Source organism: Sander vitreus, chromosome 19 (assembly GCF_031162955.1).
Source record: "Sander vitreus isolate 19-12246 chromosome 19, sanVit1, whole genome shotgun sequence".
Classification (NCBI taxonomy): Eukaryota; Metazoa; Chordata; class Actinopteri; order Perciformes; family Percidae; genus Sander; species Sander vitreus.
Window position 1 is genome coordinate 4174939 of NC_135873.1, and position 14352 is coordinate 4189290.

Sequence of the window (14352 nt, forward strand, 5' to 3'; positions counted from 1 at the left end):
CCGACAGCTACGCCTATACCAATATATTTGTTATGAGCTAATATCTGATGATAATACTGTCTGCTACAATGTTTGTGTGTTGTTTCAGACCTTTCCAGATCGACATTTGCGTCTTGACCTGAACTGCAAGCTAAATATATCATGCTCGTTTAATTAGTTCTAAGGCAGTGTGACTGTGAGGCTGAATAATAAGTGAGTTTAACTTTTAGCACAAGCAGCGCTCTGCCTCAGCCCGAGGTATTCACAGCAGACAGGATTAACATGTTTCCAAAAATATTGCTAAAGCCAGTAGCCAATGACCTGTCGTGCAGTGCTTCCCTGCTAGGAACAATAATCTGGATTATTGTGAAGTGGAAAAACCTCATGTTTCAAAAATGTTTAGGGACATTGTAAAATTAAAGTCTTCTCTTGAATTTGTACAAAACTGACTGCAACAGAAAAAGTCCAGCTGCGGGCCACAGCTCTTAAGCCGCAAAAATGAGACAAAGCAAGCAACACTCCCCTGAGACACCTACTGTGCACAGAGCAGCAGATGTGACGGTATAGAAATGGTAAGGCAGGAGAGGAGCGACAGAAAAGCAGAGATATTGGGACACTCACCAGAGAGCAGCTGCCTCAAGGCTCCGCTGTACACTGATACATGAGACAGGCTGTAACCACTGCAACCTCCAACCCACACACACACACACACATACATACACACACACACGACCCAAAATATACCCCCCTCCCGCCCACACACCTAAGACCCAAAATATACCCCCCTCCCGCCCTCTCGTTTTACCCTGGATAAAAATGAATATCCCCTGGCCATGGCCCAGAGCTCCAGGAGGAATCGCTTTAAACCTCTGGAGAATACGAGCAGTTTGGGGGGGGCAACAACAAAAGAGGAAGTTCCAGATTGAAAAAGCTCATTTTAAGAGTTTTTTTTTTTTTTTTTTTGCTTAAAATAGCTGGAAACAATGTTGATGAGAGCGATAAGAGTCAATTAAAACAGAAAAGTCACAGGTTAAAAAGCCAAAACAATGAGGGGGGGGGGGGGAAACTGCAGAGTTGAGTGATAATTCTCTTCCATTGTTAATATAAAACGGTTGATAAGTGCAGCTTTGAGGAGGACAATCAAATCTTTTTAAGCTCCAGCAGCCTCTCCAGAGCTCCTTCGGGAGCTAAACCCTTTTGACACTAACGACAAGCTAGAAGACAAATCCCTCACACATACATTGAAAAGAAAAAGTATATTACATTGTGTATTTGTTTGTAACTGATCATCTTTATTGAGGAATTTTAGATAGAAGGTACAAAAGCAAACATTTGATATAAAAATAGAGAACATAGCTTCATGGTCTTGGATTAACAGTTTTAAAATATGCCATTTGCAAACAACGTTATATTCCTACAGTATGTACAAAAACCTCTCATTTGGTCCCTCAGGCAAGCCTAAACCTCTCGACAGTAAATCTGCATCTATTATTTCTTTACTCATGAGGTTTCATAAGCCTTATAACAAAGACGTACACAGTAAAGAAAGTGTCAAAAGTACAAACTCAACTAGGACTGCAAAAATTAAGTATCACAGGTCAAAGCTGGCCTTTATAATCCTCTCTAGTCCTTTACATGTTTTTGCACCAAGATATCTATTTACTTGATATACAACTTGTGATATAAGTGTACAGTAAGAAGGAACTATTGTCTACTTTTAGTAGTAAGCAAATTGCAAATGCACTTCATTTCACTGTAATGGGTCAGTCAATAAAGTATCATCCATGTCACATTTTGGTTTCCTCTGATCTAAACGCACACTGGTAACAGTGCTTACATTTTATTGCTTTGAAACAGTCCGTCTTTGGGTCAGCGGCCTTTTTAGGATCTGTGTTGAGCATGGTTTAACTTGAGCAAATGCAATAACGTGCCTGTATGATGAGAAAGTGTTGTAGTGGGTAGTTTTGATGTGCAAAATGACTTGCTTTGATTTTATTTCATTAGATTGAAAGTAATTTGAGGTAAAGTGCATTGCAGAATAATATGTCATAAAGTTGGCCCATTGAGAAGAAAAAAAGACCAATAAAAATGATGACAAAATGATCCGTTCAAAATGAAAATTAAAACGTATCTGCGCTTTGCACTAAACTTTTTTTTCACCTAAAGATGTTATACAAGTGGAATGCTGACTGACTCTACAGGCTTTTGATTGGCTGTCAGACTCAGGTGTGTTTGACAGGGGATATAATGAGAGGAGAAGAGTTCTTCCCCTCATGGGCCAGACATGGGCTGAAGATTGGGTACAGGCTCTCTTTAAAGGTATCCACGAAGGTGTAGAGATGCAGACGTGCCTTCACATCATAGAAAGAAACCTGGCCTCCTTCATAATCCACAAAGATTCCCACTTTAGTGGGCGGGGACGGCAGCAGTAGAGGCAGGCGGGACGATGCCAAAGCTTTCACCTCGCCGCTCTTGAGCCACAGGCACCAGTACCCACCCTCAGGACTCAGCTTGATCTCTCCCTTGCGGCGGGCTGAGGCGCTGACCACGCCGAGCGTCCAGGCCGTCTTGCGCCCCACGTCCACCTCCCAGTAGTGTCGCCCAGAGCTGAGACATTCTAGGCCCAGAACGAAGAGGGCGGGGCTGAAGCGTTTGGGACCCTCAGAGTGGGCGTTCTTACGCTCTTCATATCTCACCTGGCCCCCGTCATCGGACACCACTAGGTTCCTCTGGGCTGTGGAAGCATCCAAAATCACCTCACCTGCACAGGACAGAGCCGAGCAGAATAAGATGCTCATTATATAATGACGTGATTAATGATTTCTACTATGACAATAATGGGTTGTCTATGTCTGAACATGTCTGCTTGATGCAACAGTTAAAAAGACATTGTCAGCATGAATGACACGGTCATGGTTCACACGTTGATTTCAACACTCTTTATTTTATGACTAGGCCCAAACTGATGCTGTCCCAAGGAGTGCGTCACTGAATTTCTGCCAAAACAAAGTTGCAGTGGTGAAAGACATTCTTAGATCCTTTACTTAAGTATAGCAATATCAAAATGTAAAAAATACAACCACACACTCACATTTCTACTCGAGTAAAAATATAGTAGTGTCATTAAAAAGGTAAGTATGAAAAGTAAACATATTAATGTATGGCCCCTTTCAGAGTGTAAAAGGGGCCCCTACAGTCCCAAAGAATGTTTTAAACTTGTGCATACAAATTATAATCTTGTACAACAAGACAGAACATAATTATTATTGGGGACAAGTTAAAACTAAAAAAAGATGTTTATATACATGGAGTTTGGTGACCTCACGTTAATCCTAGCATAGCTGTGCACAACTCCAACTTCAGACACAATAACTGCAAACAGCTGTGTGAAAGTGCAGGATCTTTAATCTTAAATAATAATCCATTTTATTTTATAAAATGGTCATATGTTTTATATGTAATTCCATCTAATTAACTATAGCCGTAAAATACATTTATTGGAGTAAAAAGTGATCTATTTTCATAGAAGTATAAAGTAGCATACATTGAAAATACTCAAGTAAAGTACATATCTCAAAATAGCACTCAAGTACAGTGATTGAGTAAATGTACACTGTAAAATGATGTCAGTGGATTTACACACTTCAACTTTAACATACTGGATTGAGCTTGTCTGTGCTGTGAAGAAGTGGCGCCATCGTGTGGACAATTTGAAGAACTGATCATTTTACTTTTTTTTTTTAAATAAAATCTCTTAAGAAGACCCATGACTCCCTGCCCCAGACAGCATGAGTGGAAACTACTGATAAGTTAATGTTGTACTCACTCGAATAGTTCTGCACCTTCCGGAGCTCTGAGAGAGAGAGAGAGAGAGAGAGAGAGAGAGACACAGACAGAGAGAGAGAGAGAGAGACACAGACAGACAGACAGACAGACAGGTCAGCAAGTACTTCAGCTAAAGAGTCAAAGTCAAAGCAGATGGCACGTGTGGGTGATAAACATGTATATCTAATCCAGAGCTGGAAATGTTGGACATGTGCTGCTGTCAGTCAGCTCTCTGCTGATTCCAAGTGGGGGAACTGTGGCATCAACACTATCTCCATCTGTCCGACCATCTTGTATGTGTGGTAGGGGGTGCTGTTGCAATGATGAGTCACTTTTCTATTCAAAGTGCTCTTACAGTGACCTACATATCCCGATTTTGGACAGGAAGTGTCGTTAGTGTTAGACAAGGAAGGACGAATTGTACTGTTACTTTGCACAGACAATCAGCAAAAAGCACCAAAAGTTGTTGAAATGTTGTTGGCTTTTTTTTTTTGTATTTTAGTTTCCTGCAGTTTACTTACTCTTATTTTAATATGCTGTATACTGTATATCACTATGAACATTTGGAAGACTTTTAATTTCCAAATCATCACTGATCTTTGCACAAATTAGTCCATTTATTCATTTTCTGAGTAAACACCTTGCAATCCAGTACAATAGCCCTTCAATATGAAGCTTATTATGTTTAGTTATTGTTGTTTTAACTGAATAAAATGTTCCATTCAACTTTTTACAGCAATAGTTTTGTGGTATTAGTTAGTTAGTTGTTTCTGTTATTTTGCCCAGGCCTGTCAGTTTGTCATAGAAACCTGCCAATTGTCATTTCAGACAAAGTTCTGTTTATTTACTTATTTTATTTCTTGACACAGTGACACAACTTTAAAAAATGACAGTGTTTTATCGTAACAGAGTGAGAAATTCTGCCCTCACCTTTCCCGTACAGTCTCTTGAGCTCCTCCTGGAACTTGTCCATGAGGCTGCTGACGGAGGAGCGGATGGTTCCCAGATACAGGTCAGTGTTGATGCTGACCGCCGACCAATCGGTGGGCTCGGGTGGGGGCGCCAGCGTCGCCAGGTTCTACAGGAAACAGAAGAGCAAGGTTATGCAATATGAAATACAAATGTAATGATCCCTCAAGGGGAGAAAAAAAAGGTTACTGCAGTGAAAATAACACTAAAAGATGACACAGATGGGGATCTCCAAACAAGTTGGACTACATTCTCACTATACTCATAGCTGTCTTATGAGTTCTATAGCTTTATGGGGTAAACAATCTGTCTGACAGTGTTCAGATGCATCTCTGTACATCTAAGTAAAGGAGCAAGTGTATTTCAGAAGAGTTACAGATACAGAACAGTGAATGTGTTTGTCTGCATACACTCAACACTGCGTTTGGGTATGTGTGGCTGTATGCCTTCGCTTCCTCTCACACTATCTGGGAAAATTCTAACTTCAAAGACGTCTTTCATGAGAGAAAAATCAAAATTTTATCTACATAAACAGTCCAGAGCAAATGCACAAGGGGAAACTTCCATAACAGCTGGCTCTGTTCGAAGAGGCTTTTGATGTTGTCTTACACATCTCCTAGCAACAACAGCTGGAGGTCCACTGGATAATTGGCTGTGTGGATATTATTTGGATGAAAAATGATGATAGAAAAAAGAGAGAGCTATTTTTAAGAATATATATTGTTCCAGCCTGGTGGCTAACATTATTAAAAACAGTTTAAAAATATTTTGGAAGGTGGATGTCTTTCAGATTTCCATTACTGTGAGAGTGGATCATCAGCAGCAGCTTACACTGCCATGTCTTCAGGATTTCAACTAATTAGATCCCTCGCTGTGTCCTAAATGCATATTAAGTGTGTTTTGTGTATGTAGGCTACACACTGGGAAAATGACTAACGAAGCAATACTATGCAGGCATGCATTTTTTAAAATGCAGTTGGAGTGTGGTCTTGATTTCAAATATTGATTATCAAAGGTAATGAACAGAAAAGGAAGAGCCACACACACACATTTTATATTATATATATATTATATATATATATATATAAATAAACACACACACATATATACAAATCTTAATTTGTGAATTAACTAGTAACTAAAGCTGTCAGATTATGTAGTGGAGTAAAAAGTACAATATTTCTCTATGAGATGTATGGCGTAAAAGTAGAAAGTATGTATGGAGTGTGTACTTAAGAACAGCACTTGAGTAAATTTACTTAGTTACATTCCACCACTGATCAAAGCTGAATAAGCCATAACATATTTGACCCTCAAAACTTGTGAAGAGCTAGACGTCCAACATGGCTGCCCGTCTGTACCTGCAGGAAGACCACCTTGTCCTGGGTCTGTGCGTAGGCCTCCAGCTCGTTGCTCCTCCTCCTCAGTTGGCTGAGTTCGTTCTCCAAACCTCGGGCCAGTTCCTGAGCGTGACGCTCGGCTTCGCGTTGCCTCGTGGCGATCAGCTCCACCAGCTCCGCCTGACTCTGCTCCACAATGCGCTGCAGCTCGGCATACACCTGCCAGCTCTCCTCCAGCTCCCTCTGAGAGCTGGCCTGCAAAGGACGGGGCACGGTGAATACAACAGGGCTGTCAAAACCACACGCAGTCCATTGCAAGTTGAGGCTAATTTAAGTTATCAACTCACAATGGATTCCACATAAATCAAATCCTCGACCAATCGAGACTAACTTCAAAAGTAGTAAATTAACCAAATTTGCTTTGATTTCTTAATGATTGGTAGAGAACTATTTTAATTTCCACAGCACAAAGCACCGGCTCTGCTCACCTGGATCCTCAATCAAGGAGGTACGAAAAAAAGTACCAGGTACTATCCACAACTTTTGCAAATGGAAAACCAAACAAGAACGAGTCAAGTTGTACCACGCTGTGCAAAAAACAGCATTAGCTTGGGCTTGGAGACAAATTCATAACAGAAAGCTTTGCTGTATCCACACTGATATTTTTACTCTCCTGTACAATTTGTGTTTTCTGTATTTAATTTTAAATATTTATCGTCTGCTATGTTACCCTTCTTAAGTCCTACTTATGTGTGCCTTTGTATATACCCACGTTTCTTTTTATGTCTTATACATAAATCACTTTGAGTAGTTGTGATACATGTATCCTCGCCTTAAAGTTTCTGTTGTCTACATTGTTCCCATATCTGCGGGTGACGAGTGTAGATTATTATATGCTAAAAAGGTATAGGTGTGATACAGAAATAAATAGACCAAAATCTCCATAAGAGATTATGATTGATAGTGTTTTATGCTCATTGCAACAGAGTTGCGTGCAGTCACAGAGAGGTGTTGGTTAAAAGTTCTCCAGGCAAGGCACATCTGCATTCCCCAAACAAAGGAAACTGACGCACAGATGGTTTAGCTTAAGCTGTAACTATAAGATAGTTAAGGTCACAGTGGCCTTGAGAAAAGTACATTGTGAAACAACAACAAGTAGAATCAGGCACAGAATGTACCGCTCGTGTGAGCAGAAGAAGAAGCAGCACACTGGCCTCCACCCTGGCGTGTGTTGTGAGAAGATAACAGTCCCTGTGCTGGAGAAGAAGACAACGCTCCAGGGCGAGGAGGGGTATAAGGGTTTAGGGAAAGGATAGAACGGGGCTCACTCGGCGCAAGAGATACGTGGACCGACTCAGACTATTTGTCTGTTGCTAGGGAAACTTAGTCTCTGCTTTGTGATACCACAGATCTGCAGATCTGTGTCTAACTCTCATGCTTGACTAATTAAAAACGTACTCGTTTGAAATAGTACTATTGTCTCATTGATTCTTGTGTAGGATCGGTGTAAAACCAATTTTAGAATATGCGGGGAAGACGAGGAAGGCCTAAAATAAAGGCTTAAAACCAATAAGAGTACAACAAATGAACCTGTAAATGCTGCAGTTTCAGTAATCACAGCTCTTTGTTATGCGTTGTTTCTATGTCTGTCTGCCGCTTGTAAAACTGGACAAACAGGTTACATCTTTCTCAAGCCAAGCGCATGAAACTACCAAGCTTTCTATCTCATTACGCTGCATAGGATTCAATATTACTCTCCAATTTCCAGTTATGTTTTTATTCTCCAACAAAGAGGCAGCTCACTCCAGTGTATGATTCCTGTCCAAAATTCAAAAAAAATCCAGTAAGGCATTATTGTCTTTATATCCAAGTCTGTAGCATGCACATGCGCAGTGTGTTTGTGCAGCACACATGAACTCACACAGGCGTGGACATCCTGATATTCAACCCTCTGGTAACTTAATCCTCATTGTATCTGTAAATGTAAAAAAAATGTCACCAAGCAGGAAACCAAAAGCAGCACCTGGAAACCTGGAAAATCTAGCTAATGAGAAAGAAATCAATCATTCAAAACCTCAATAGCATTTCAGTCATTTCACAACTACAATTACAATCCTTTCATTTATTTGAACAAAAGCAGTGTAATCATCTCTTATCTATGGAGGTAGAGTTTTCTGTAATGAGGCTGTAGTTAAAAACAGGGTGTGGGAGAGTAAATGTTTCTGCTGGTCGCACCGGTTGGACAGCCTCAGACACGGATATGAAGTCTGTATACTCAAGAGAAAAACAAACTGCCTAACAACTACAGCATGAAAAAGATGTGGCTAATGTCCTGACCAAGATTGTTTCCAACAAAGCAAAGTTCAATCTACAGTATGCTGGGTGCTTTGAAACTGAAATGCCATCCCATCAACAGTGCTCCTGCCTTCAGCAGCGGCCCGCTCATGTTTTGTATGCTTGGATCAGAGAGCTTAGAGAGCTGCTTGAAGTGCAAATAAAGCTTTACCCCGAGCAGACTGGGTAAATATTTAACCTGCAGTACATGAGGGAAAAGTACAGCAGACTGCCCACATCGACACAGACTTTAAAACACATGACATGTTAAGAACCAGTTTAAAAAAAAAAAAAACATGCCAATTTGGCACAGAGTACTGATTCACAAGACTAAAATATTATATTATTAAAATATTAGTCAGTCAGTGGCATCCACTTCTAATAAGGCACAGCTTTTTTACCAATACTACACTGGTTGACTTAAGGAACCTAAAATGTTGCTAATATAATACAATTTGTTACTAGTTTTAGTTTAAGAGATTGATCTTTTAATGCTACATTTGCATCATTATACCCCCAGGTCAGTGTATACACAGTGTACTGTGTATTTATTGAGACATCCAGTCCATGCAGAAACATTCAAAGACTCACACTGACTGGAATAATGAACAGTTTAACAGTAAATCCATTACATGTTTAAGATTAATCAAAGCTAGCCTGAAATTAAGTTCCTCTCGCTTGCTGTGTTCAATGTTCATTAATGAATGTCATTCATGAATGTCATGAAAAGTAGGCTATTGTGTTCTTAACAATTCGGTAACAGTTTTTTTGTCAATGATTTTTTTCTTTGTGTTGTACGTTTTTTATGCAAAACAAGACAATACATATCTAGAGGCTTATCCTGTAAACAATGCATTTTTAATTACTTGAAATTATTGATGTGGATTTGATCAACTATAGGAGTAACTATATAGCCATCGTCAAAAAAAATTGTTCCCACTGGTCTTATATATTTAAAGAGCTGAAAATTGACACCAAAAGTGTCAAACATGCTGTGCTTTGTCACCCTGGGCTCTAATAACACATAGTAACTCACAGGCGAGATCTTGTTTCCTAAATTCTGTCTTCTGGGCTTCAGCCGACTCACCTTGATGACTTTGATGGATTGTTTGATCTCCTCCAGTTTCTTGGCTCTCTCCTTGATCAAATGTTTGAGCTCCGACCTCTTCTTACCCAGATTACTCTGAGAGAAGAAAATTAATTTAAAAAAGGATTGTGGCTTACTGGAATCAATATCGACACAGCCTAATACCGTGAAAATCAAATGGCCTTGCAACTGTCAGTGAGACTTTCATCAGCTGTTTTTTTAGCCCGGATATAGAATCCAAACCCATTCACTTTTTTATGATGCAAAAGCAGGCCTTTGTTAAACTTAACAGACAGTGACCACAGCTCACCATCTTCTTCTTCCACTCGTGGTCAGCGGAGACAATGTCGTGGGACTTGTGTGTGGTCTCGGCGCAGGCCGTGCAGATGCAGGAGTAGTCCGAGCGGCAGTAGACCTCCAGAAGACGTTCGTGTTTCCTACAGATCTTCTCCTCCAGGTTGAAAGTGGGTTCGATCAGACGATGAGATGCCAGAGACTTCACCTGGGAAGAGAGGAGGAGAGTGATGAATTTGAATGGGCAAATGTAGACACAACAAACTCAGGACTGTGGTTTGGATACCTTTCTAATCTACACTGCCAGTGATCAGCCTCTGAACCAGAATTAACCACGAGTAGCCTACATTCAGATTCAGAAAACTTTGTCGTCTGTCATGACAGAAAATCGTCTTAGATGTGACTCAACATTAGGGTTGGGCATTGTTTTGGTTTTAACAACAGTGATTCTGATTATTCCTTTCGATTCTGTTTTTTATCAATTCCGATTCTTTGATGGGTGGAGTTGAACCGGGTCACATGGTGATTTACAGTTTTACTGGGCTTTTTCCAACGTAAAATAAAGGCACACTTTAGAGCACCGCTCACTGTGCTCGCTGCAACACAAAAAGCACCTGAAAGTACGGTGGCCGCTACGGAAACAAACAAAAAAAAAACTTGATGACACATGATCTGATTCAAAACCAAATTTTCCAAGCGACTACAATAATCGGAATTTTTTTTTTTTTAAACGATTCCAAGTAGGAACCGGTTCTCGATGGCCAATCCTACTTAACATACAGTGCAAAAAAACAGACTCAGACAGTAAACATACCATAGCTTATACAAATAATTTACACGATAAAAAATTACAATATGTGTGTGCAGTGTGGCATAGTGGTCATGTGGGTGTGTGGGTCATTACTTTACAGTAAGGGGGGGGAAAATCACCAGAGGCCTCAGGGTACGATATCAACACGGTACTTATGTCACGATACAATGTTATTGCGATTTTAAACATATTGCAATATTCTGCGATATATTGCAATGTATTACCTTTTTTACAACTTCAAATTTTTCCCAATTTCAAATGATGTCCCCAAAAGGAAACATCTGTTTTATCTAAAAAGATACATTTCGTTGTTCTTTCCTCTCATTTCAATTGTAGTGCTGCAAAATGGGATTGTCAAGAAGACAAACTGACCAACACATATATAATACTAGATCCATACTTGGCGTCTGTGTATCGATACAGTATTGCCACGGAAAATATCGCAATACTATGCTGTATCTATTTCTTTCCTCACCCCTCCTTTACAGTGGTTTTTAGTAGCAGGCCAATTGAACTGGGAAGCTCCGAGATGATGATAGTAATCTAAATGCTGACGTGGTCACAAGTATATATTTGGTGAACATAAAATGTTATCAGGGTTGGCATAGACTGCACAGTACAATGTGTCTTTTATCATGTGGCATAGCCTTTTAGTCTCATCACTGTAAACCCATGTTGTGCAGAAAAGCATTTTTTAATCCCGCAAAATGTTTAAGATTTTAGTTCAAGATTCCACAAAGTCAACTGATACCAAAAAAAGTACAACGTAGAAAAATCCAACAATTGAAGAAATACAATCAAAAACAAAAAATAAAAACGGGGACCAAGAAGAGGCAAGGCGAAGAAGAAGTTAAACAGATATATGTCATTTATAATAATGCTAAAGAAGAAGAAGAAAAAAAAAAACTGACCTTTTTATGATGTCTGAGGTGAACCTCACAGAATGATCCAGGACAGCTCAAACAAGACTTGAGGGCCTTCACCTTCCTTCCAATACAGGCATCACAGGGAACCTCCCCAGCTTGGGCAAACTCCCCGGAGCCGGACCCTGCAGCGGAGCCCCTGGGGCTCAAGTCTGCGCTCAGATTCAGGGTGGATCCCCGCAAGGCTCCCTTGGCCCCCACGGCCCCTCCGGCCTGCATCATCTCCTGGAACTGGGAGGAGATTTCAGCCAGGACCCTGTTGACGCTCATCTCGGGTTTTCTGGAGTAGCTCTTCTTGCACATGGGGCAGGTGAACTTCTTGCTGTGGTTCCAGTAGCCCTGCAGGCACGCCTTGCAGAAGCTGTGGCCGCAGGGTGTGGAGACGGGCTCCACGAACACCTCCAGACAGATGGAGCAGCTGAACTGGTCCTCAGAGAGGACGCGGCCTCCCGGGGGGCTCATGCCTGGAGGAAAAAGGGAGAAACAGGAAGACATGTATACGTTTAGGGCTGCAACTGACAATTATTTTCATTGATGTTTAATCTGTCGATCGTTTTCTCGATTAGTCGATTACTTGTTTGGTCTATAAAATGTCTGAGAGTGGTAAACAACGTCGATCAGTGTTTTTCCAAAGACCAAGATGATGTCCTCAACTCCCTCGTTTTGTCCACAACTCAAAAAATATTCAGTTTACTGTCACAGAGGAGTGTAGAAAGAAGCTGGAATTAAAGAACCGATTCATCGATTATCCAAATAGTTGGCGATTAATTTAATAGTTGACAACTAATCAACTAATCTTTGCGGGTCTAAATATGTAAATTTTTTAGGTATGACACCACTAAATACACCATATCTAGAAATAGTAAATCAAGATTGGATTTGGCCTCCACAGACACCTTATGTTCTGTATGAGACAAAGACCACACGGCAGTCTTGTCATAAGACATGCATTGAAGCGTGAATTGCTGTGAAACTGCCTGAGAAGGGATTTCCGGACAGCCGTTTAGCTGTTGCACTCGTAGATTGAGAAAAACACGATTTCATTATTTGACTAAAAATGAAGGTGTTTGTTGAGTTGTTTTTTGTGTGCACAGTCTGACAGTAAGTCAGGCTACATGTGCTGATGTTGGATGGAAAACCTTTTGGAGGCGAAACCGTCATGGTTCGCCTCCAAAAAAAAAGGTTTTCCATCCAACATCGGCACATATAGCTGACAAACAGCTGATCTGATTAAAGTAAAACTTCATTCTACAGAGAGAGAGAGAGAGAGAAACATGCTGAGGATATAAGAGGACATGTTGTGTTTGACCACAGGGTCAAAAGGTCAGTGTACACAGCTAATCTGTTATTGTTCCTTTGATACTTGAGTTAGATTCAGTGACAGAACACAAGCAGGAAGTGAATCAAGAGCGTCACTGTCCACTGGCAGGTGAGAAACTATCTGAGGAATGCAGAAACTCAGGACCTTCTACCTCACAGCAGCTTACTTTAGAAGAAAACCCAACAGACTTGAAATCTACCCTGCTGTTGGCATTTTTTAATTAAGCTTAAATATCTTGGGTTTTTTGTATATAAATGTGCTGATAGTAATGTAAAGTATTATTGTCTTTGTATTATGTAACAGCCACTGAGAAATGAATTAGACAATATATAAACACGTCAGCTAGTGTAGTATCATTTCAGGACATTAAGTCAGCTAAAATAACATGAACACTTGTTAAATATTATCTGCTTTTGATCATTTTTTTTCCCCTCCTAGCCAAACGAACGCTTTCGCCCAGCCGTTAAGTGTTCACCAACATAAGCCGCTGAGATATCTTTTATTGTAGAGAACTATGTCTGATTGTTACGCTGATATGTAATTAGCGTTCACAATTAGCACCATTTACCAGCCAAATGCTGGTTAAATGTACAGGTGGCTGGTAGATTTGCTTCACTCAACAGGCAAAACAACAATGACAATCTATTGAGTGGCTGGTAAAAATGTAGCATTCACTAGCTATTTGGCTGGTGGACGGAAAAGTTCATTTTGAACCAAACCCTGTGGAACCTGTAATCCACATGGGACAACTCTACAGAAAATGGGTTTTTTTTAACAAAAGACTCACAAAACACAACATGCCCTACAGTCAAAAGAACAGTTAATCACTCATAAAAAAAAAAAAACAACATGTCAGATAAAGTAGAACTCACTCTGCATTTTTTCCTCTGACGTGAGGAAGCGAGCTCCTTCCCTTCATACACCGTGCTATGAATCACACACCGACAGGTGCTGCACTCTTCCAGAAACTTGGCCCTCCCACTCTCAGTGCGACACACCCAAACATTCACACATGCCCTCCCTGCAGCGTATGTAAAAAAAACAATAAAAAAAAAACCTAAACCAACAGACATGCTGTGTTCTTTTCTCCACTTGAATAGTTCTCAAAATACTCTGATATCACTTAAACAGCTAAATGAATTTTGTGGAAATAAGATAGCAGTTGTAGGTGACCTGAAATGGCTTTGATGTTTTTCTGCAGTGTCTGCTTTTGTATCATTCTACAAGATATCACATTCTTGCACTCCAGAGGCCTGTACTACGAAGCGAGCTAACTTCAGGTTCAACCCAGGGTTTTTCTGTACTACGAAGGTGGATCACTTGTGATCGGGTTCAGTCGCCGTGGTAACTTATGCTGAACGCCTAACCTGGTCGGGAGCAGGTTATGTTGGAGATCAGAGATCAACCTGTGTAAAAGCCCCGCCTACTGACCAATCAATACTCGATTGATAACGGCGTCACCGTTCTTA

The 14352-nt window shown here is 40.5% G+C and overlaps 1 protein-coding gene across 1 annotated transcript; it reads right to left on the reverse strand.

The window, feature by feature from the left end:
• Positions 1–1243: 1243 nt before the first annotated feature.
• LOC144534115 (E3 ubiquitin-protein ligase TRIM39-like) lies at positions 1244–13865 on the reverse strand. Its single transcript, XM_078275836.1, has 8 exons — positions 13756–13865; positions 11551–12026; positions 9845–10036; positions 9535–9630; positions 6135–6368; positions 4735–4882; positions 3806–3832; positions 1244–2740 (listed from the first exon to the last, which is right to left on the reverse strand). Exons 1-8 carry the CDS (start codon positions 13760–13762, stop codon positions 2202–2204), a joined length of 1719 nt encoding a protein of 572 aa, XP_078131962.1. The 5' UTR covers positions 13763–13865; the 3' UTR covers positions 1244–2201.
• Between the last annotated feature and the right edge of the window lie 487 nt (positions 13866–14352).

Excerpts from the sequence above, each read along its gene's own strand:
- LOC144534115 (XM_078275836.1), bottom strand. Across the intron at positions 4,883-6,134 it reads ACAAGGTGGTCTTCCTGCAG|AACCTGGCGACGCTGGCGCC; the intron begins GTACAGACGGGC and ends TGTTTCCTGTAG. Across the intron at positions 2,741-3,805 it reads GAAGGTGCAGAACTATTCGA|GTGAGGTGATTTTGGATGCT; the intron begins GTGAGTACAACA and ends TGTCCTGTGCAG.